Source organism: Suncus etruscus, chromosome 2, assembly GCF_024139225.1.
Source record: "Suncus etruscus isolate mSunEtr1 chromosome 2, mSunEtr1.pri.cur, whole genome shotgun sequence".
Classification (NCBI taxonomy): Eukaryota; Metazoa; Chordata; class Mammalia; order Eulipotyphla; family Soricidae; genus Suncus; species Suncus etruscus.
Window position 1 is genome coordinate 95063016 of NC_064849.1, and position 20413 is coordinate 95083428.

The following is a 20413-nucleotide window of genomic DNA, read 5'->3' on the forward strand; positions in this document are numbered from 1 at the left end:
ATAGTTTGCATTCCAAATAAGATGCCTAAAGTCTAAGGCTTTACATAAATTTGGAAATCGAAGCAAGTTTGTAATTTAAGTTTTATTGAAGAATGGTGCCTGGTTTTACCACCTCACAAGAACGAAGCAGGCACAAGGAGAGCACGAGTTTCCTGCAGGCTGGCGACTGGTAGCAAGGCTGGCTGCCTGGCTCCAATGGGTACTGGAACACACAGCCGGATGGGGTTGCTGCCCCTTAGTAGGATCGGATGGCGGGGGGCACTGTGGCACAGTCGGCCTCATCTAGAGTCTTATCGATTACGGGTCTGTATTCCAAAGAGACCTTAAAACAAATTAATGGCAAGTTAGAGGAACACTCCATGTTCTTCTAAAAAAATCTACTAGAATGCAGACTGGTCAGCAAATACCCACAAACCAACCCAGGGACTCCTGGAGCATTTTTCAGCTTGGAAATGACTCAAGTTCTCAAGAGGACACTGGTACTGTGACTTCCAATAAAGCCACGTGGAGGAACCAAACAATGAAATGGAACTGGGCAAGGCCAGTACAGAGAGGAGCTCCAGGACAACAGAGAAAAGAGCTGGGGGGACCGTCCAGGGAATGGCTGGAGGGAGAGTCCTGGAAGGGGCTTAGTGGCAGAGCACACCTATACACAAGTTTTCCCTGTCTATACACATGTAGACACATTCCCATGCCTTTCCTTTGTGTACAACATGTGCAGACATGGCCCCAAACGTACCTTCCCTGTCCGGACATCCACGTACGAAAGGGTGTGCTTCCTCCAATGTTCTGCAAATGGCTTCTTCTGCTGGCCCTGAATGGGCTTCGAGTAATCATACTCATCCACACGCACCTAGGCCAAAGTCACCTTAGTTTAGAAAATGATGCTCGTATCTTGCAGGTTTCTTCCCGACTAGAGCAGAGCAACCACAAAACAGTAAAACTGGTAATGTGACTCACAAGACAAGTTGGATGTGAACCTGGGCCAACAGATCAGCCCACACGGACCTGGCCCAACAGCAAGAGACCCCACTTGTCAGCTCTCCACCCAAGGCCCTGCTTCTCACTGTGCCAACAAGTACACAAGCGACAGCAGCCTGGCGTGGGTGGCAGGGGCCTCCCTATACGCCAGGAGTCAGCTCCGCCAGGTGGAGGGATGGGAGAACGTGCCTACAGCTGCCAGATGTTTTCTCCTGCTCTTCCTGAGATGATTCAGACACAAAATGCATGTGCCTGACTGCAAGGGAGCAGGTAGCAGTGTATAGGGGTAGGTCCTTTGATGTTTACACTTGGATGGACAGGACAGTTCCTGACACAAGGTGGCCCTAAGCAGCTCCGTCTCAGGAAGGAGAGCAGTGAGCCTGCTTCATTTTCCTCGACACTGCTGTGCCCCTGACCCTGGGGAGAGCTGAACCACTTCCCCACCAGCGTCTCCCTGTGAGAGCTGAGGCAAGGAGGGAAACAGCAAAGGGATCCTGCACACTGACAAGTGGAGATGGAGGGTGAAAGGCAGCTGTGCATACCTTGTAATCCTCCCGGGCATGGGCACCACGTGACTCCTTGCGGGCCTCTGCCCCATAGATGGTCTGGAGTGCACACAGCATCAGATTCTGCAGTTCCAAGGTCTCCACCAGGTCAGTGTTCCACACCATCCCTGCAGCAGGCAGAGGGACGTGGATTGTGAGAGCTGTGGATGGGGTGTGCAGAGGGAGGGGAAAGGAGCGAGTAGAGGGCCGTACCTCTGTCGAAGGTCTTGAGGTGCTTCAGGTCCCCGTAGAGCTGGCTGATCTTCTCACAGCCCTCCTGCAGCACGCTGCCCACGCGGAACACAGCAGCATGGTTCTGCATCGACTACAGAACACACACATACGCGGGTGAGCCTGGGCCTTGCAGGGCTCATGCCTGCATGCATGAATACACACACACACACACACACACACACACACACACACACACACATACACACACACACACACACACACACACACTTACGCGGGTTAGCCTGGGCTTTGCAGGGCTCATGCCTGCATGCATGAACACACACACACACACACACACACACACACACACACACACACACACTCTTCGCTCAGCCTTATGGAGCTGCCCCTGACACACACCCAAGGGTGACTCTGTAACCCGTGTGATAGATAAAAGGTGAAGGACGAGTTGGGTCACAGACACAGCCAGGAATGGTGCCTGACTTGAATGTGCCTACTCCTGCTGTGAGTCCTGGTGCCACAGAAGGGCCACAGAACACTGCCAGGATTATTCTGAGTAGAGTCAAGAAGAAGCACTAGCTTCACCTCACAAAAAGAAGGGTCAAGCCTGCAGCTATTTCCTTATGGCACTTATCAAATGTTTTCATATATATATATTAAAAGGCCAAGTAGGAAGCTCGGGAGTTAATTCAGCTTCAGTAACACCCCCAGCCCAGAATGATGAGCTCATCCCTCTGACAACACACCTCGTTGAGGGGGAGGGGAGGGTAGCATCCCAGGCACTGCTGGGGTGGATTACCACAAGCAGAACCAAGGCAGGAAAGAGGTTGGCAAAAGGGTACAAGCGCTGCCTGGTTCCCCCAGAGCCTCCTTGTCGTGCACAAGCCTCGGGAGATTGCCTGGCAATGCACGGGGTGCAAGAATAGAAAACCAGAGGCTTGGAGGTCTATGGCTTGCTCCTCCGATCATTAGTTTTTAAAGTTTCCAGTCTTTTACAAAATGACTATCTCTAAGACACTGTGAAAAGGGCCTCTCTGGGTCTGAGCACTGGGTCTGGCCTTCGTGCACCCTCTTTCCACATGGCCAGCTCAGCTGTCCCAGTTTCTAGGGCGGAGCAATGGTTCCCTCAGGCTCAATAAGAGGAAAGCAAAGTGTTCATTTCACAAGGTCTTCTGTGTGGCTGAAAGTCACATGTGAGCTCACATTCCCTCCTACCAACTGCTTTACTTGGCTAAACACATGGTACCCACTATACATTAGCCACAAGCCCTTCTACTAATGCTGTTAAAAAAAAAAAACAAAAACAAATCTCAGCTCCTCAGACCCACTCACAGGGAGTGTCCCCATGCCCAATGTACCACACCACCACCACCACCACCACCACCACCCCCCCCACCCCCCCCCCCCCGCTTCCATCCACCTGCCATGCAACTGCTGCCTTCCCACATTCAGGGCATCCCAGAGCTGCTGGAAGCAGGTAGAAGATGGGATGGTTTTCTGGGCAAGGCCACCTGCTGGCTCCCAGCATGTCTGCTGAGAAGAAGCTCCAGCATAGACTTGAGTGTCTCAGCCCTGGCAGCCCTGATGCACACACATTGGTTGGTGTGAGGGGAAGAATCACACCAGACCCTGGGCAGGCACAAGACATCACTGTTGCTAGTTCTGCCCTGGGATGCTGCCTCCAGATTCCAAAAGGGAAAAATATGCTTTTAGGGCTTTCACCTCATCTCCTTCATTTGTTTGTTTGGTTTTGGGCCATACCCAAGAGTGCTCAGGGATCACTCCTGGTGGTGCCCTGGGGACTAGATGCAGTGCCAGGGTCAAACCCAAGCCTGCCTTGTGCAAGCCAAGTGCCCTCCCACTGTCACTTGGGCCCCAGGTCTCATCTCCTTGAGGTGGCCACTCCGAGGATAAGCCACACAGTCCAAACACACAGCTCTAGCCCATACCTTCTGCATGTTGAGCCTCAGTTCTGAAGTTCTAATGTTTCCATCCGCAAACCTCAACTTGTCAAGATTCATCACAGATTCCTCCCCAGCGTTTGGTTTAATGGAGGGAATTTTATCTCCTTGAAGAACAAAACAGGGTGGGACAGCAGCTCTGTAAGTAGGACCCTTTCCCAACCTTTCAACCTTCTCGAGGAAGCAAGGAGGAAGCTTTACTTATTAGCTGAAAGCCAAAGCAGCAGCCAAAGACTGGCCAAGAGCAGTCACAGGCCTGAGCAATGGTCTGACCTCTACTGTATTAGGGTCCCAACCCTACCCCGCAGAAGCCACAAACCATTAAAAAAAAAAAAAAAAAAAAGGGGGCCGGGAAGGTGGCGCTAGAGGTAAGGTGTCTGCCTTACAAGCGCTAGCCAAGGAACGGACCAAGGTTTGATCCCCCAGCGTCCCATATGGTCCCCCCAAGCCTGGGGCGATTTCTGAGCACATAGCCAGGAGTAACCCCTGAGCGTCAAACGGGTGTGGCCCAAAAACCAAAAAAAAAAAAAAAAAAAAAAAAGACACATCCACCAGCTGAGGTTTCTTTTGAGGGGTAGAAGGGATATCCTGGCTCTGTGTCTGGGGGATCATATGTGATGACAGAAGTCTCACCAGGCAAGTTTCTCATCCACTGTACTAATTCTCTGGCCTGCACACATCAGCTGGGAATAACTCTACCAATGCCTGGGACAGTCACACTTGCTTCTTGTTGCATCCCCTCTCCTTGAATAAATGGCTTGTTTTGGGAAAGGCCCACATTTTTTTCCTAGGAGTATCACTTAGGAATATTTACATATAAATAACTATCATGTCATCAGGGCTCTACTAATGCAATTAACTTTCCCTCAGATAAGCATGTGCTGTTCAGTAGAGTGGGCGCATCACTCACTCATCTCTGGGTTCACTCTAGGCACCAAAACATGGAAAGAAAAGCACCCAAAAGTGGCCCATTTCCTAACAGTGTCTCCTTAAGAGAAAAAGCCTGCCTACTCTGTTCAGACCATGGCCGCCCAGTCCCATGGTCACAACACCCCCTTCCACAGCTGCACCATGTCGCAAAGTGCACTCTCAGTTACACAGCAAGACCCAGCCTGGCACCTACCAGGTCTGCAGGACTCGGCGATACTCAGGGCACACGCCCGGCCAAAGACCACCAGGTCCAAGAGAGAGTTTGCCCCCAAACGGTTGGCACCGTGCACAGACGCGCAGGCAGCCTCCCCACAGGCATACAGCCCGGGTACAACCTGATCCTGCCCATTCACGTGCCTCAGCACCTGTGGAGACAAGAGCAAACAAGGCTGAGGGAGCTGCCACCACAGACTGTCCTTCAGAGGCTACTGTATTCCCCTAAACCTGCACAGGACTGGGAAGAAATAAGAGGTTCTGACTGCTTCCCTGCACCTGATGCTCACTGAAACCTCATCTGTCACCAAAACCTGGCCCTGGGGAACCCGGCAGAAAGTCAAAGTGGGAAAACAGAAGCTGTCCTCGCCTTCAGCTCCTCACACGGCAGTTCCTTCCCTCATGGACACAGGTAGTTGTGTGTTTTGGCCATTCCCAGTGGTGTTCAGGGGTTATTCATTGTTCAGTGCTCAGAAATTATTCCTGACCATGCTTCAGGGACCATGCGGGGTGCTGGGATCACACATGGGAATGTCTGTGCAAGGCCAGTGTCCTTCCCACTGCCCAGTTGCTCCAGCCCCCACTGGTACAGTTCTTACCCTTCACCCACACAGGGTTCAGTCCTACAGTTGGTTCTGATTCCCCTGTCCCTTCTTTACTGAGGACTAAACATCTCTGGGCTGCAATTAACGCTGTCAGAGTCATTAAAGGGTATTCACTGGACAAGGCTCACATATGATGACATGCAGGTCATCGTGAGTTGGGAACACTGCTGGCCAGAGTCGCTGTTTCTGAAGGGGGAGCTCAAACTAGCCACTGTAGGAAGGATGTGGAAGGCCCGGCACTGCACTCACCTGTCCCTTATAGTTGGTGGGAATGCCACCCATATTATAGTGCACTGTGGGCAGGACGGGGATGGGCTCCTTGGTAACATCTACTCCAGCGAAAATCATGGCTGTCTCCGAGATGCCCGGCAGGCGAACGGCCAGCTGCTCAGGGGGCAGGTGGTGCAGCTGCAGGTAGACGTGGTCTTTCTCAGGCCCACAGCCCCTGGAGAGAGCAGAGAGGGCCAACAGTGAGAATGGCTCAGTTAGACGTGAGCAAACTGGCCCCTTCCCAGATCCCTATCCACCATGCCAGCTTTGCCCACACACTGACCAGCACCACAAGGGGATGCTATGTGGGGCACGGCTATTAACACCACGACAGAGACATAACCTGCCCTCATGTACTTGGCCAATGCCTTTCGGAGCAAAACCTAGACAAACCCCATTTGATTTCACGCCCCAAATAGGTCTCTGGAGCAGTGTCAGGGTAACCCTTGAGAACCACTGGGTGTGGGCCCTCCCCAGAATAAACAAAAGCAGGAGTTGTAAAAAAAGCACTGAAGGCCCGTCAGTGGAACCACAGTACCCCTCTGGTGTCAGCCACAGAAGAGCACCGCTCAGATGCTTTACCAAGCAAATGGACCAGTCACTCTGCAGGCACCAAATATCTCGAAGGGAGGGAGGGTGTCAAGTGCACATATGTATGTGGACATAATGTGTTTGAGAATGCATGTGTGCATGTGTGTATGTATGTGTTAACACAGCTGCTTTACCCCAGAACACAGGGACTAGGCTACTACAGGCACCAAACATCTCAGGTGCATGAAAATGTGCAGGATGGGCGGTTTCCTCACCCAAGTGCCAATGCTCACAGGTCATACTCCACAGACAATGCCTGCTCTAACTGGCTGCAGCTGTCCCACTCTAGGCCCTTAGATGCACTAATGGGAGGCAGGAAGAGGTAGTGGCCTCACAGGAGAGATCCCTACAGCAGCAGCCAGGGAAGGAGACTGTGCGCACGCACTGGGTCTGCACCCAACCATACCTACCTTCCTTCTCGGATTTCCAGTGTCATGGATCGAGACACAACATCTCTGGATGCCAGGTCCTTGGCGACGGGGGCATATCTCTCCATGAACCTCTCTCCTTGACTGTTGATCAAGATGCCACCTTCTCCACGGCAGCCTTCCGTAATGAGACAGCCAGCACCATAGATACCTGAGGAGAAACAGCATGTTTTAGAACCCAACGACAGCTGAGTCTGCACATCTTGCATATGTGAGGCCTTGAGTTCCATCACTGGCACTGCAGTCGATTTTGCCTTGTCTATACTGTTCATCAAAACTTCTATTTGTCCTGTTGTTGAAAGTGTGAATCCCTTTGTCTACTTTCTTGTCTCCCCTGGAACTGGTTTGTACTTGCCATGCAGACACAGCTGTCGTCGGGTTCTAAAACGTGTTGGCCTGCCGCTGTTTGAAGCAAACTTTCTGTCTGTTGGTTTTGGAGTCACATCTGTCAGTGTTACTCCTAGTATTGGTCAGGGACCATATGGTGACCTGCACTGAAACCAGGGCCCCAGTATTGAAGCCTGAGACACAAGCTTCAGCCCCGGCTTTTCCCCTGGCACTTAAACATCAACTTCCAACATAGATCGACAGCTTGGGGCTTAACTGCTGGCTATTCCACTGCCTCATTTGACTGCTGCACCAAGAGAAAAAAAACAGTATGAGAAGATCCTACCTAGTGACCAGAGAAGATCCTACCCAGTGACCAGATGACAGCAGAGGCCATGGTTTTCACAGGAAAAACTTAGGTGGTCCTTGTATTCATAATTAATTTTCCTTTGGACAATACCCAGAATTGCTTAGTGCTTACTCCTGGCTCTGCACTCAGGGATCACTCCTGCAGGACTATGGTTAGGGTTAGTTAATTGCATGCAAGACAAACTCTCCTCCACCTCCAATACTATTGCTCTGCCTCTATAATTAAATTTACAACAATCTATTAACATCATTTTCAGAGACAGCAATAACCAAAGCCTAGAAGCTTGTCTCATCAACTGATCCATGACTGAAGGGAGATCCCCACATACACCTGCCAACACAGCTGAGTCTCCACACACCCTCAGTCTCCATGCTGGAGTGCCAACTGCCAGGTGACACACAGTGACCAACATGACAGAAACACCCCAAAGAACCAGCTTAGTTTTAGAACAAGGATGCAAATTCTTGTACTTCCTCTGCTTTTCACCTGTCCCAAGTTTCAATGACATTTATTCTAGTTGTTTACTAGAATAACAAATTTATTTCTTATATTTTATATATAAATACTATGATATTTACTTATTTACTATACTGAAATGAAGCACAAGACTTGATATTTTTTTAAATAAATGTGGTGTTGGAGCTGGGGTGATGGCTAATGAGGACAGAGCATGCTTTGATTGGTTCTGACCCCTGAGCACCATATGGCTGTGACCCAAAAACAAAACCAGTAACAGGGTCCGAGAGATAGCATAGCGGATAGGGCGTTTGCTGTAGGCCGACCTGGGTTGGTCCCCAGTATCTCATATGGTCCCCAAACCTGCCAGAAGCAATTTCTGAACATAGAGCCAGGAGTAACCCCTGAGCACTGCCGGATGTACCCCCCCCCCCCAGCCCCGCAAGCAAACAAACAAAACCAGAAACAAAAAAGGTGGTAATAACAGTTGGAGATAGTAGGGCTAGAGAGCAGAAGGCCTTGATCCCCAATGCCGCATGCCAGCCCTCCAATCACCTGGGACTAATCCCCAACACTGCAGAGCCAGCAAGCCCCCAGCCACCTCCGAGAATGCAATCCTGGGGCAACAGGGATAACAGAAGTGTAGTCTGTCCCAAGGGCTTTTCTTTCATCTCCATACTCCATATCTGAGATGCCATTTCTGCTATAACAACGACTCTTTAGCCTGCAGCCCCCTAGCTGTGTCCGCCCCCCACAAATGCCTGCTTTCTTGACAGATGTAACCCTCTCCTCAGGACATTTGTCTCCTACCCCCACTCCCCAGACTGAGGGGGAACTAGTGTGCCTGGCCCATTAGAACCCTAAGGGTGGGTGGCAAGCTTGTCAGGGACTGGACTCAACACCTGCTGTTTTAGCCAGTGACCCAAACGGCCTTAGAGAAATGGGGTCTAGGGGCTGGAGAGATAGCATAGAGGTAAGGCATTTGCCTTTCATGCAGAAGGTCATTGGTTTGAATTCCGGCATCCCATATGGTCCCCTGAGCCTGCCAGGAGTGATTTCTGAACGTAGAGCCAGGAGTAACCCGAGCGCTGCTGGGTGTGACCCAAAAAAAAAAAAAAAAAAAAGAAAAGAAAAGAAATGGGGTTCAAGGAGAGGAGTCTGGACACAGATTAGGCCTGTCTTACCTGTGGGGTGGAACTGGACGAACTCCAGGTCCTGGCAGGGGAGGCCGGCCCTGGTTATCATGGCGGTACCATCCCCGGTGCTGGTGTGGGCAGATGTGCAGCTGAAGTAGGTGCGCCCGTAACCCCTGGAAGAAGGTAGCAGAGCAATGACGCACAGGGGCCTCCGAGGGCCGGGGTTCATCCTTTGCACCCAAGCGCCATGTCCTAACAGCTCCTAGATAGCCCAGCTACTTTGTAAGAAAATCTTAGGGATGTCCCCACACACACACACATTCTGTGGCTTATCTCTCTCACACACACACACACACACACACACACACACACACACACACATTCTGTGGCTTATGAGCTCAGGCATCACTCCTGGTAGCGCTGAGGGAACGCTATGTGTTGCCGGGAACTGAACCCGGTTCAACTGTGTGCAAGGCACATATGTTTCCATCATCCTCTTGGTTCCCTTTCTAATGCCAGCACCAGAAGGGAAGTCATGTGCTCCAACAGTCTTGAAAGCAGGGGCTGCTTTTTCGGCCATACCACAGGACTCAGGGCAACCATGTTCCAGCACACACAGGGAAGAGTGGCTTGTTCATTGTCCACACTGAGTTAGGACAGCTGTTAGTACAGCACGGAGGGCATTTGTCTTGCATAGTTGATCCCTGGCATCTCTTATGGTCCCTGGAACCTACCAGGAGTGATCCCTGAGCACCTCAGGATGTCGCAAAAAATAAAAACCAGCCTGCTTCTGAATTGAGGGTCTACAAGGCATATTCATGGGAATGAACTATGGAGTTCCACTTCCCCGGAAGAAGTTTAGCTCCGAGCAGAGCCCTACCCAGTGGCCACAACAGTGTTCTTGGCTCGGATGCGATGGATTGTCCCGTCTTCTATGCACAGGGCAATGACACCACGACACTCCCCATTTTCCATCAGCAGGTCCAAGGCAAAGTACTCCACGAAATAACTGGTATCATAGCGCAGGGACTGGAGGGGGAGAGAAGGCAGGGCAGGAAGTGAAGCTGTCGGATGGTCAGACCAGTGCAGAGGAGGTACAACTGAGAATACCAGGCTGGCAAGGGAGCGTGTCCACCCACCAGACACTAGTGCATGAGGAATGGAAAAAAGGACACAGGCACCTCTGCGTGCCAGGAGAAAAGGCCAGTCTGCAGGAGTCTCCTGAGGCAGCTGGAGCTCTGCTGCTGTCACTGCATGTCACTGGAGCAGGGCTCAGAAGTGGGAGTAGTCTACACAACCATGGACTAAAACCAAACAGCACACCCCAGAACCCACTAGCCTAGCTTGGTCAAGGGAGGCAGGTAGCAGGTCAAAGGAGGACGGTACAAGGCTGCATCCCCTGCAGCAGAACCATCGCTTCCAACAACTCCACCCAGACCTTGACTACATGGTCGCTCCAGCTACTGAAGGCTCCCACGGGACACAGTCACAGCAGGCCCAGATTTACTACACACCTTGGCACCTGGGAAGTCAGTCTTGTGGGGGACCTTTGGAAATGAGAGCAGTGCCCTGCTTATCTGAACGCAGATGCTCTGTGCCGTGAGTACTCAGAACATAGTCTAGGAAGACTTGGCACAAAAGCACATGGCCAATTGGCTCAGAAATCAATACACATATTGCTCACTTATGCAGGTGACAAGCACAATGCTCCAGGTGGGAGCACACACCCTGGTGGGCATCCCCCACTGATCTGCAAGGGATTGCTGCTCTGAACAGCTCCTGGGGGCTGCACTCTCCCCACCCCTGCCCTCCAGGAAGGCACCAGGGGGCCTTACCCGTCCATAGAGCGTGTGCAGCAGTGAATGGCCAGTACGGTCGGCCACACAGCAGCAACGGTGGGCCTGCCCGCCTTTTCCGAACTTGAGGCTCTGGCCCCCAAAGGCACGCTGGTAGATCCGCCCATCCTCGGTCCTGCTGAAGGGCATGCCGTAGTTCTCCAACTGCGTGGAAAAACACAAGACGCTCCAGATCACTCCCACCCAGAGTCAGCCCCCACCTGACCCAGCAGGGCATTGCCCATGGAACATCACCTCCACCACCGAGGCGGGAGCCTGCTCGGTCATGTAGTGGATGGCGTCCTGGTCTCCTAGCCAGTCAGAGCCCTTCACGGTGTCGTAGAAGTGCCACCGCCAGTTGTCCTCTTCCATGTTTCCCAGCGCAGCATTGATCCCGCCCTGCACACACCATTTTCCATCAGGCTGCCAGGGGGACCCCAGCGGGTCTTCCACAACGTGCCCCAGCAGAGGGCAGACACCAAAAGCCTGTCTGTCCCTTACCTCTCCCTCCCAGGGTCTGCCAGGACATGTCAGATGAGCTCTTCCTGTCCAGCACTGGCCTCCAAGCCCACAAACCCAGGGAAACCTCCTAAATGGGCCTGCTACATTGGTCCCCTCTTCCCCAGACAGAAGCGAGTTGCCCCCGGTCCCGCTCCATAGAGTCGTCCTCTTTTTCTCTCTTTCACGCACAACCTGGACCCAGCAAGTCCCGGCCCCTCCCAGCCCTGTGATCACTGAGCGGACCCTGCAGGGAGTATGACTGACACCAAGGTTCTGTTAGTTAGTCACATGTGCCACTCCTTGAGGCAGCCCCTGGCCAGTCTTTGCTCTTGGTGCCAACCAGTATCAAACTGCCTCAGCATGGTCCAATGTGCCAAGCCTATTCTGGAAGCAGTTCAGACCCACATTTTCTCTCATGGAGGCACTCAGAGGCTCTACTTCAGAACAAGGGTTCGGGCGGCCAGATGCCAAGCACAGGCCCTAGGGAGCTCCTGTTTGTGCCTCAGAGGGGAACAAGTCCCACAGGGCAGACGGGAGAGTCACACAGAAGTGACCTCAGCACTGCCCAGAGCCCAAGAATGGGGCCCATGAGAACCAACACTCCTCCCCAAACTGGGCCCCCTGGAGGGGAGTTTCTGTCCTGCATGTCCAGGGTTCTGGTCTCAAGGTTGGCCCAGGTACAGAGCAGCAGCAAAAGCAAGTCCAGACAGACAGAAAATGAGCCCAGAGACCAGCTTCTGGCAGACAGGGAGGATATAGGAGGGGAGACAAGTGACCACAGGCTCCAAGCAGGCGTGGCCAGAGACTCCCCCCACCTCACCTGAGCAGCAACAGTGTGGGACCGGGTGGGGAAGAGCTTCGTGACACACGCCGTGTTAAATCCTGCCTCGGAGAGGCCGAATGCCGCTCGCAGGCCTGCTCCTCCAGCACCAACCACCACTGCATCGAACTCATGGTCCACCACGGGGTATTGTGCAGAAATCTGCAAAAGAAGTTGTTACCTGCTGAGCCCCACATGATGGGATGGGACCCTGGGAACGCTGGCAGTGGGAGTTACCATGTGTTGACACCCACTGGTGGCAGACTTGGGACCCTCCAGACCCACCCTGTGAGTACTCTCCTGCTCCTCACGAAAGCTCCTCAGCCCAGGCTCTCTGTCCATTGCTGCAACTCAAGGCCTCAGCCTGGACACTTCCAGGCCCAAGGGCACAGTGCCGGCCCACTGCAAGAGTATGGCACAGGCTTGCAAGTGAAAGTCAGAGGTCTCATGTCCTCGAACAGGAGGGCAGACGGCTATGGTCTTGGCCTCTCAGATCAGGCCCATTTGGCAGCTGCTATTGCTGCTGCTTTACTGGATTCAACTCTGGGCCCAGGGCTCAGGGTCCAGACCCTTAGGAGGTCAGACTGCTGCTGCTTTACTGAATCTAACTCTGGCCTGGATCCAACATGTCAGTGCTGTAAGCAAATGTGTTAATCTCTGCTTGTACTTGTATTACAACGATTATTCATCTGAGCAGCACGAGTGTGTAGTTACATGACAAGAGTAAACACACAGTCACATTAAAATCCGGCTTCGTCACCCCTCTAAGCCCAGGGATTGTAAGAAGGAGAAGTAAGGTACTCACAGAATCTGAAACTTTAGCCGATGACCTCTTGGTCCCGTCAACAGTGAAGTGGAACCCGCGGGAGCCTGGGTGTAATGTAGCCGGCCACTGCTGAAACACACAAGGAGTCTGAGAATCTGAGGACAGAGGCCATCACTGAGGCCAGCCCCTTAGGGCAGGGGCTGCCATGCTGGGAAAGGCCCCTATGGTTGAGGAGCATCATAACAGTACAGTTGGCCACTCAGAGACGGACGGGAAAGTTGCACCACCATAGTTTTTCTCTCCTGTTGGGCCTTTTCTCTCCCCAGTGGGGCATTGGGGATGGTGGCTGAGCTGTCAATCCCGGTATGCATTTCTTAGCAGACAGGAAACAGGAAGAAGAAATGTGGAGAAAGGACAGCCTCAAAGGCAGCCTGCATACTGGGCTGTGCCAAGCTCCCTGGCATGCCCACAAGCCTGCTACATGTCAACCCTGACCCAGCAGCCCACATCCACTCTAGAGCCTAGGCTGAAAAGTGCCACAGGACACATGTCCACCCAAGGACACTGGTGTTAGGGCATGTTCTCCATGTGCAGAGACAGCTGGAGGATGGCAGTCATGCAGAGGTCCCGAGTTCTAAGCTCTGTGGATACAGACACCAAATAGTCAGCAGTCAGGACACATCATTCAGGTTATGTCTGTTCACTGAAGAACTTAACCCAACAATCAACAATGAGTCTTGGAAAATTCAAGTAGGTTTTTCTGTTTTGTTGACTTGGGTCACACCAAAAATACTCAGGGCTGACTCCGAGCTCTGCTTTGCTCAGAAAAAAAAAATTGTTTTTTTTTTTTTTTTTTTTTGCCATATCTGGTGCCCCTCAGGGGTTACTCCTTGCTCCGTGCTCAAAAATTGCTCCTGGCAGACTTGGGGACCAGATGGGATGCCAGAAATCGAACCAGGGTCCATCCTGGGTCAGCTGCGTGCAAGGCAAACGCCCTAAAGCTGTGCTTTTGCTCCAGTCCCTACTTTGCTCATAAATTAAGAAATACAGACACGAGAAATAACGGGGAAGTGAGAACTTGCAAGTGTTTTACAATCTGTAAAGGATATCTGAGTCTCAAAAGTTTTTTGGGTCCCTACAGGTGGTGTAGGGGGTGGAGCTGAGGATCACGAATCCCTGAGCATCTAAGTCAGGGCCTCAGGCAGAGCATGTGCTAGAAGTGGACCCACAACTCAGTCACGGATGTTAGAGACAGATGTGTATGCCTGTGTGTCTGGCAGAACCAGAACAAACTCTGAGCTGTGTGAATCTAATCAGATATCCCTGTGGCAGGAAGCACTTGGAAAGGGCAACGGTTCACCAGCTGGAGTAGCATTTATTCTTTCTAGGAAGTTCACAAAGACATAAAAGATATACAGACACAACATAGTAAGTGGCATTTACTGTAATTAAACTTGGAGAAAATCATTTTATCATCTCCCTGTGGATATCAGTAACACAACCCTTTGTGTTTTGATTTGCCAGGAATTTGGAGGCAAGAGAACACCCTGCAGTACTCAGGGATAGTCAGTCTTGGTGGCCTTAGGAGGCCATATGTGGTGCTGAGATAGAATCTGGGTTGACTTGGGTGTGACTTTAGTATCTGGAGACTCCAATTTGAAATGTGTTCTGAGAAGAAGCGGCCACTTTCTTTAGGACACTTTAGGACAGCAGATACAGGGCAGTGGCAGGGAAGTCTAACATCAAAGCCCCAGGGCCTTCCAGGGAGACAGATGAGCCAGGAGGGAAAGGGTAGCAAAGAGGGACATGACAGAAAAGAAAGGGGAAGCAGAAGAGCAGAAGGACTAAATCAACAACCACCTCAAGACCAGCAAAGTGCATATCAAAGGGGGTTAAATTGGCCCTGACACAGGCTGGAGATGGAAGTGTTGGACACCCTGGCCCACACATAGATTCCAGGGCTCATTAATTACTTTATAACTGTGTAATTGCATTAAATGCTGAACCTACAGCTCACAAAGCCACCAGCCCAGACCAGGAGCAGTGACCTTTGGTTCGGAGGAGAGAAAAAGTTCCTCAGTTCTTTACAGAACTCTCATAAACCGGGTCTATCTGGTATACATATACCTCTGCCTGGAAGGTTCCAGACTCTCAGGACCCTTGGAAAAGCTGGGTCACACCAAAATCAAGTCACAATTTTTCAGCTGAAGCAGGGAACTCACTCACAAAATACAGAACTGGTGACAAAACAATCTCAAGGGACTTGGGAGACGGGACAGGGATTAAGGCACTCACCCTGTAGAAGGTTAACCTTGGTTCATCCCCAGCACTACATACCTGAGCACCACCAGGAGTGACCCCTGAGTACAGCTTGGGTGGCCCACCCTGCCCAATAATCCTAAGAAGCAAAGAAAATGCTAATACAATGGCCTAATGATGCAATTCTAATAAACCAATTTAAAATGCATTCAAAGAAAGGGCCTTTTCTGGGCCACTGCCTTGGTAGCTCTGGAAAATCTCTGACCCTTGGTCCTTTCCTTTAACTTGCAGGCAGCAGGCCATGCCTCTATGCAACAAAGAGAAATACAAAGTGAAGGGCAACACCAGGAAGAAGAGTTCCCTCCCTGAATCTCCCAGTCGGTCATCAAACTTCCCTTTTCTTTCTGTTCTACTGATGCAGTCACTTCTGTTATTACCCACTGTCAACTCCCAATTTAGGAAGCTCCAGCCCAGCTGGAAGCTGCTCCTCCCAGTGACCAGAGACACATCTGGTTGCCCACACCCCGAGCCCCTTGTGGAGGGCAGAGTTTGACCAGTTCCTAGGGCTGTGCAAACACAGAAAGGTGACCCAAACAACTGGTCCTGCAATTCAAGTTCAGGGTTATGCTGCGGTGCAAACCCACTTATTTCCTACAGCAGAAACCAGACTTACAAAGACAATTTTTGCTGGCCTAACCTGGCCTCACCTTTGCTACCCTGCCCTGAATTTCCAAGAACCTACTGCTAGGACATAGGCAATGAAGCCGGCAGCAGATTCAACTAGATCCATGGCCCTGTATTTCCTGCTGAGCTAATCAGTCACTTGCCCACCAGAAACACAGAGCCACGGAAGAAAGCGCTCAATCTTGTTCAGGACCAAGGCAGGGGTCAGTGGAGCCGCGTTGATCACGGATCACCAGCCTGATGAACGCTGCAGGGCACTTCATCATTCCTGGAGGCCTTTGTGGGGAGCACTGGGCCTGGAGCGCCAGCATAAACAATGCAGGACGTTGCACCCATCCCAGCGGCCTCCACAGCGAGGACTGGGCATGGAGCACCAGCAAAGACCCCCGCAGGATATTGCAAAACTCCCAGGGCCCTCCACAGAGCACCCACCGGGCATGGCGCATCTGCACGAACCCAACAGGACGCTGCATCCTGGGGCCTTTTGTGGGGGAACACTGGGCATGGAGCCACAGGACGGACAACGCAGAACGCTGCCCCAATCTTGGGGCTTTTTGTGGGGAGCACTAGGCATGGAGCACCAGTATGGAGAATGCAGGACGCTGTCCCAATCTTGGGAGCCTTCGCAGAGCATTGGGCATGGAGCACCAGCCGGGCCCAGCAGGGCCGGGCCCTTCCAGCTCGCCGTACCGCTAGCGCCGACCTTGGCAGCTGCGTCCTTCGAGGTCACCGCGGCGGGGCCGAGCGCGAGGACCTGCCCTCCCCGAGGCCGGCGGGCGAGCGCGGCCGAGCCCCGAGTGCCCAAGCCCCGGCCCCGGCCCCAGCGCACCCCGGCCCGGCTCCACCCAGGCGCCCCCGGCCCGCGGCCCCTCCCGCCCCCGCGCCAGCCCGGGACCCACGTCGGCCCGCTATGCCCGCCGGGACCGTCCCGCCCGCGGCGCCGACTCACACGTCCGCTCAGCACCCGGCGCCGCTGGCGCAGCAGCCGCGACACCGCCCGGACCCCCGACATGCTGCGGTGCGCCAGGAACCCACGCAAGTCTGCGCCTGCGCCGCACCAGGCCGCGGTCACCCAGGGCAGGGGGCGGGCTGAGCCGGCGGCGGCGGTGGGCACGCGCAGTCCTCGGCGGGGCGGGGCGACGACGCACCGCGCAAGCGTAGAAGAACGGGCCTCCCCCCTCCCCGGGAGGACAGATCACGCAGGCGCAGCACGTCGCGCCCCGGGCGCAGGCCGCAGGGCTAATGCGCGTGCGCGGGTCGGACTCCAATTTAGACCCCCCCACCCCCTCCTCGACCCTCTCCTCGCCGGCGGATTTCTGCGCACTCTGGGCCGGCGCAGCTGGTCCGTGGTAGGTCGGAGGCGTCTGAGACGTGCAGCAGGCCCTGGGCAGACGCGGGCACCCTCGCAGCGGATACTGCTCTGGGCCTGTCGGCTGCTCCGAGCCCCCCTGTTGCGTGGGTGGTGGTTCTGAGCCCGGGACGGGCCGCTGACATCTCCAAGCACGCGCGCAGCCTCGAGGCTGCGGACGGCGACTTTGCAAGGACCGCGCCCCTGGCATGCTCGCGCCCCAAGACCGTGGGGCCTCGACGGTGCCCAGACCGCCCGTACTCAGGGCAAGAGGTCCCTCTGCTGCAGGCAGATAGGTCAGGCCTGCTGAGGATCCCTGGGGACCCCGATTGTGGTTGGCCCCACTAGCCTCTCATTTGGCCAGGCTGGGAACTGCGAGGCAATCATGCACAACACGCATTTTGGGAAAAAGGAAGGATGTATATGAACCCTGTCGAAGGTTGTTAGTTGTGACACGTATTTTTTATTCCTCTTCCCCAGTTAATGGCTTTCTGTGATTTTTTTTGTGTGGTTTATTTCAAGGTGCATCTTTATGAATAACTTAAATGATCCCCCCAATTGGAACATCCGGCCTGACTCCAGGGCTGATGGAGGTGTCCAGGGTGGTGACGGCGGCAGATGGAATTACGCCCTGTTGGTTCCAATGCTGGGACTGGCTGCTTTTCGTAAGTCATTTTCCCTCACATTTCATCTTCTAGGTGTTGAGTGTGTGGAGCCCAGAGACAAAAGGCAAGTGTGTGTCCTAGTTTTATCCTGCATAGTGTTTATCGTCATACATAGTCCAGTCCCTGCAGACTGTACACTCCAGTCTTGGAGAGAACACTGCACGCCAGACAGTTGTGTGCAGGGAGAGTGCCTAGTGCTTGGACACAGGGTTGTTCCGAAGACCAAATGCCAGAGATCCTGTTACTGAGTCACTCTTTGAAGCCACGGTCTGTCCTCAGCTTTTATCCTCCGCAGGGGCAGCATTGTGCCCGTGCCGTGACACCGACACACTGCTCAGACTGAAAGACAGACTCAGTCCATAAGTAACAGTAACAAGTGCTGAGGAAACTGCATATGTCTGTTTTCAGGCAGACACCTGAGGTGCTTTTTTAAGCACTTCCTGACGTAGATCCCTCCTTACAGCATCCTTGCAGCTGTTCTTCACCGCCCACACACAGTCAACAAAAACAAGGAGGCATCTTGCTGTGTGGGCCAGCTAGGGTCATCTAGTTTAGGTTCTGGTCTACTCAGCACTATTCTGGTCCACTCAACTACTCAACTCAATACGGCCCCGCTCTCCCCACTGTCTTATTGCTCCAGTCCGAACCTTATGTTTTCTTTGAGAAAAGATCACATGGAGCCGTAGAGATAGCATGGAGGTAAGGGATTTGCCTTGCATGCAGAAGGGCGGTGGTTCGAATCCCGGCATCCCATATGGTCCCTGAGCCTGCCAGGAGCGATTTCTGAGCGTGAAGCCAGGAGTAACCCCTGAGCACTGCCGGGTCGATCACAGGTGCCGGAGAGATAGCATGGAGGTAAGGCATTTGTCTTGCATGCAGAAGGGCGGTGGTTTGAATCCCGCCATCCCATATGGTCCCCCGAGCATGCCAGGAGCGGTTTCTGAGCATAGAGCCAGGAGTAGCCCCTGAGCGCCGCCGCATGTGACCCAAAAACAAAAAAAAAGAAAAGATCACAGAACATACTTATTCATCTGTTCCTTATGTGCGTTTTTGTATACCTAACAGGTTGGATTTGGTCCAGGGAGTCTCAGAAAGAGATAGAAAAGGAGAGAGAGGCCTACCACCAGAGAACAGCATCTTTCCAGCGGGACCTGGAGGCCCAATATCATGCTATCATCTCTGAGAATCGGCGCGCTGTGGCCCAGCTTTCCTTGGAACTGGAAAAGGAACAAAACAGGACAGCGAGTTACCGGGAGGCCCTTATCTCTCAGGGCCGCAAGCTGGTGGAAGAAAAGAAGCTTCTAGAACAGGAGCGAGCTCAGGTCCTGCAAGAGAAGAGACAGCTGCAGCCACTGAGAAGCGCGTATCTGCACTACCTAGCACAGGAAGAGGACTGGCAACGGCGTGCCCGGCTTCTGCTCAGGGAGTTCGAAGTAGCACTTACAGAGCGACAAAACATCTACTGCAGCCTTCTGGTCCCCCGAAACAAGCGGCTCGAGATCGAGAAGAACCTGCTGGTCCGCGCCACCACCGACCCTGTTGCTGCTGAGCTGGACATTGTGACAGGTCTGACTGACATATTCAAGCACGACACGTATTGCAGTGATGTTTGGAACACCAACAAACGCCACAATGGGAGACTCATGTGGCTGTATCTCAAGTACTGGGAGCTGATGGTTGAACTGAACAAATTTAAGAGAGTAGAGAAAAATATTCTAGAGAAGTGAGGCAGGTCCAGTTGGAGCGCCAGTGAACAGTTGGCATCGCACGTGCTGCCCTGAGTCTCTCTCCCCACCAGTGCTGCCCACATGGGTCCACAGATCCTCATACCATCCCCAGAGCTCCCCGCTCCTGCACAGAAGGATGATGAAGTGACAGGAGGCTGCATCTCCCTACTGAAGTTCTTTGGCTCTGCTGGTGCAATTTCCAGAAGCATCTCTTGAACTGTCCATGTTTCACTAGGAAGAGCTAAAGGGCCTCCCATCTCAGCCCTAAAATTGGTCCTGAGAAAGACAAGTACAATCACTCCCTAAATGTGTTATTTCTTAGAAAAATGTTTTTCCTCCTAAATTAAGTCTACAAGACATGGGTGACGGACAAAACTGCCTGGTGTCACAGTGGCCTTTGTGAGTTTTGGACGTATTGGCTCAGACTTGGGTCTGTATTCAGTGTGCTGTCACAGACCGGCACACCACAATAAAATATCTGCTGTCCGCAGCAGCTGCCACACCGTGTGATTCTTTACTCTCATGATTCTGTTTTACTATGGTGTGGGGCTCTGCCTCTTTTCACACACACCACCTTTGTCAGCTACATACCCTTCGCTCAGTCCTCATCTGTATGGTAGACATTGCTCTGGGACCCACTGGGAGGACTCAGCACCTTGCTGCATTCCGAATTGAGGATGATCACACAGAAAAGAGAGCTGAAGTGGGCTAAGGGCAAAACTGGCACAGCTCTTAACCCTTGGTTTGTCTCAGAGCAGACCGGTCCTCTATGAGAACGTTGGAGTCACCTCCTCACAGGG

General features: G+C 52.9%; 2 protein-coding genes across 3 annotated transcripts; one reads left to right on the top strand and one right to left on the bottom strand.

Annotated features, from left to right (window-relative positions):
- Nucleotides 1–63: 63 nt before the first annotated feature.
- SDHA (succinate dehydrogenase complex flavoprotein subunit A) lies at nt 64–16998 on the bottom strand. 2 transcript variants are annotated; one of them, XM_049767920.1, is made up of 15 exons: nt 16823–16998; nt 12970–13056; nt 12165–12326; nt 11099–11242; nt 10844–11008; nt 9889–10037; nt 9057–9181; nt 6702–6870; nt 5680–5875; nt 4806–4977; nt 3671–3789; nt 1740–1851; nt 1524–1654; nt 740–853; nt 64–322 (listed from the first exon to the last, which is right to left on the bottom strand). In XM_049767920.1, the coding sequence occupies exons 1-15, from the start codon at nt 16883–16885 to the stop codon at nt 236–238; spliced, it is 1995 nt and encodes a 664-aa protein (XP_049623877.1). In that variant the 5' UTR covers nt 16886–16998; the 3' UTR covers nt 64–235. The 2 variants fall into 2 exon arrangements, with proteins under 2 accessions (XP_049623877.1, XP_049623876.1); XM_049767919.1 differs by having other exon boundaries at nt 12970–13059.
- An 87-nt stretch (nt 16999–17085) lies between these two features.
- CCDC127 (coiled-coil domain containing 127) lies at nt 17086–19904 on the top strand. The gene is made up of 3 exons (XM_049767942.1): nt 17086–17222; nt 17744–17886; nt 18952–19904. The coding sequence occupies exons 1-3, from the start codon at nt 17116–17118 to the stop codon at nt 19611–19613; spliced, it is 912 nt and encodes a 303-aa protein (XP_049623899.1). The 5' UTR covers nt 17086–17115; the 3' UTR covers nt 19614–19904.
- Nucleotides 19905–20413: the final 509 nt, after the last annotated feature.

What these genes read in the sequence shown, in the direction of transcription:
- SDHA (XM_049767919.1), bottom strand. Translation starts at nt 16,885, where the DNA reads ATGTCGGGGGTCCGGGCGGTGTCGCGGCTGCTGCGCCAGCGGCGCCGG. An exon ending in GCCGGGTGCTGAGCGGACGT is followed by an intron (nt 13,060 to 16,822) that starts GTGAGTCGGCGC and finishes TGTGTGTTTCAG; the next exon opens with CAGTGGCCGGCTACATTACA. An exon ending in CCCACACTGTTGCTGCTCAG is followed by an intron (nt 11,243 to 12,164) that starts GTGAGGTGGGGG and finishes TGGTGTGTGCAG; the next exon opens with GGCGGGATCAATGCTGCGCT.
- CCDC127 (XM_049767942.1), top strand. Translation starts at nt 17,116, where the DNA reads ATGCGCGTGCGCGGGTCGGACTCCAATTTAGACCCCCCCACCCCCTCC. An exon ending in GCCGGCGCAGCTGGTCCGTG is followed by an intron (nt 17,223 to 17,743) that starts GTAGGTCGGAGG and finishes GTTTATTTCAAG; the next exon opens with GTGCATCTTTATGAATAACT. An exon ending in GCTGGGACTGGCTGCTTTTC is followed by an intron (nt 17,887 to 18,951) that starts GTAAGTCATTTT and finishes TATACCTAACAG; the next exon opens with GTTGGATTTGGTCCAGGGAG.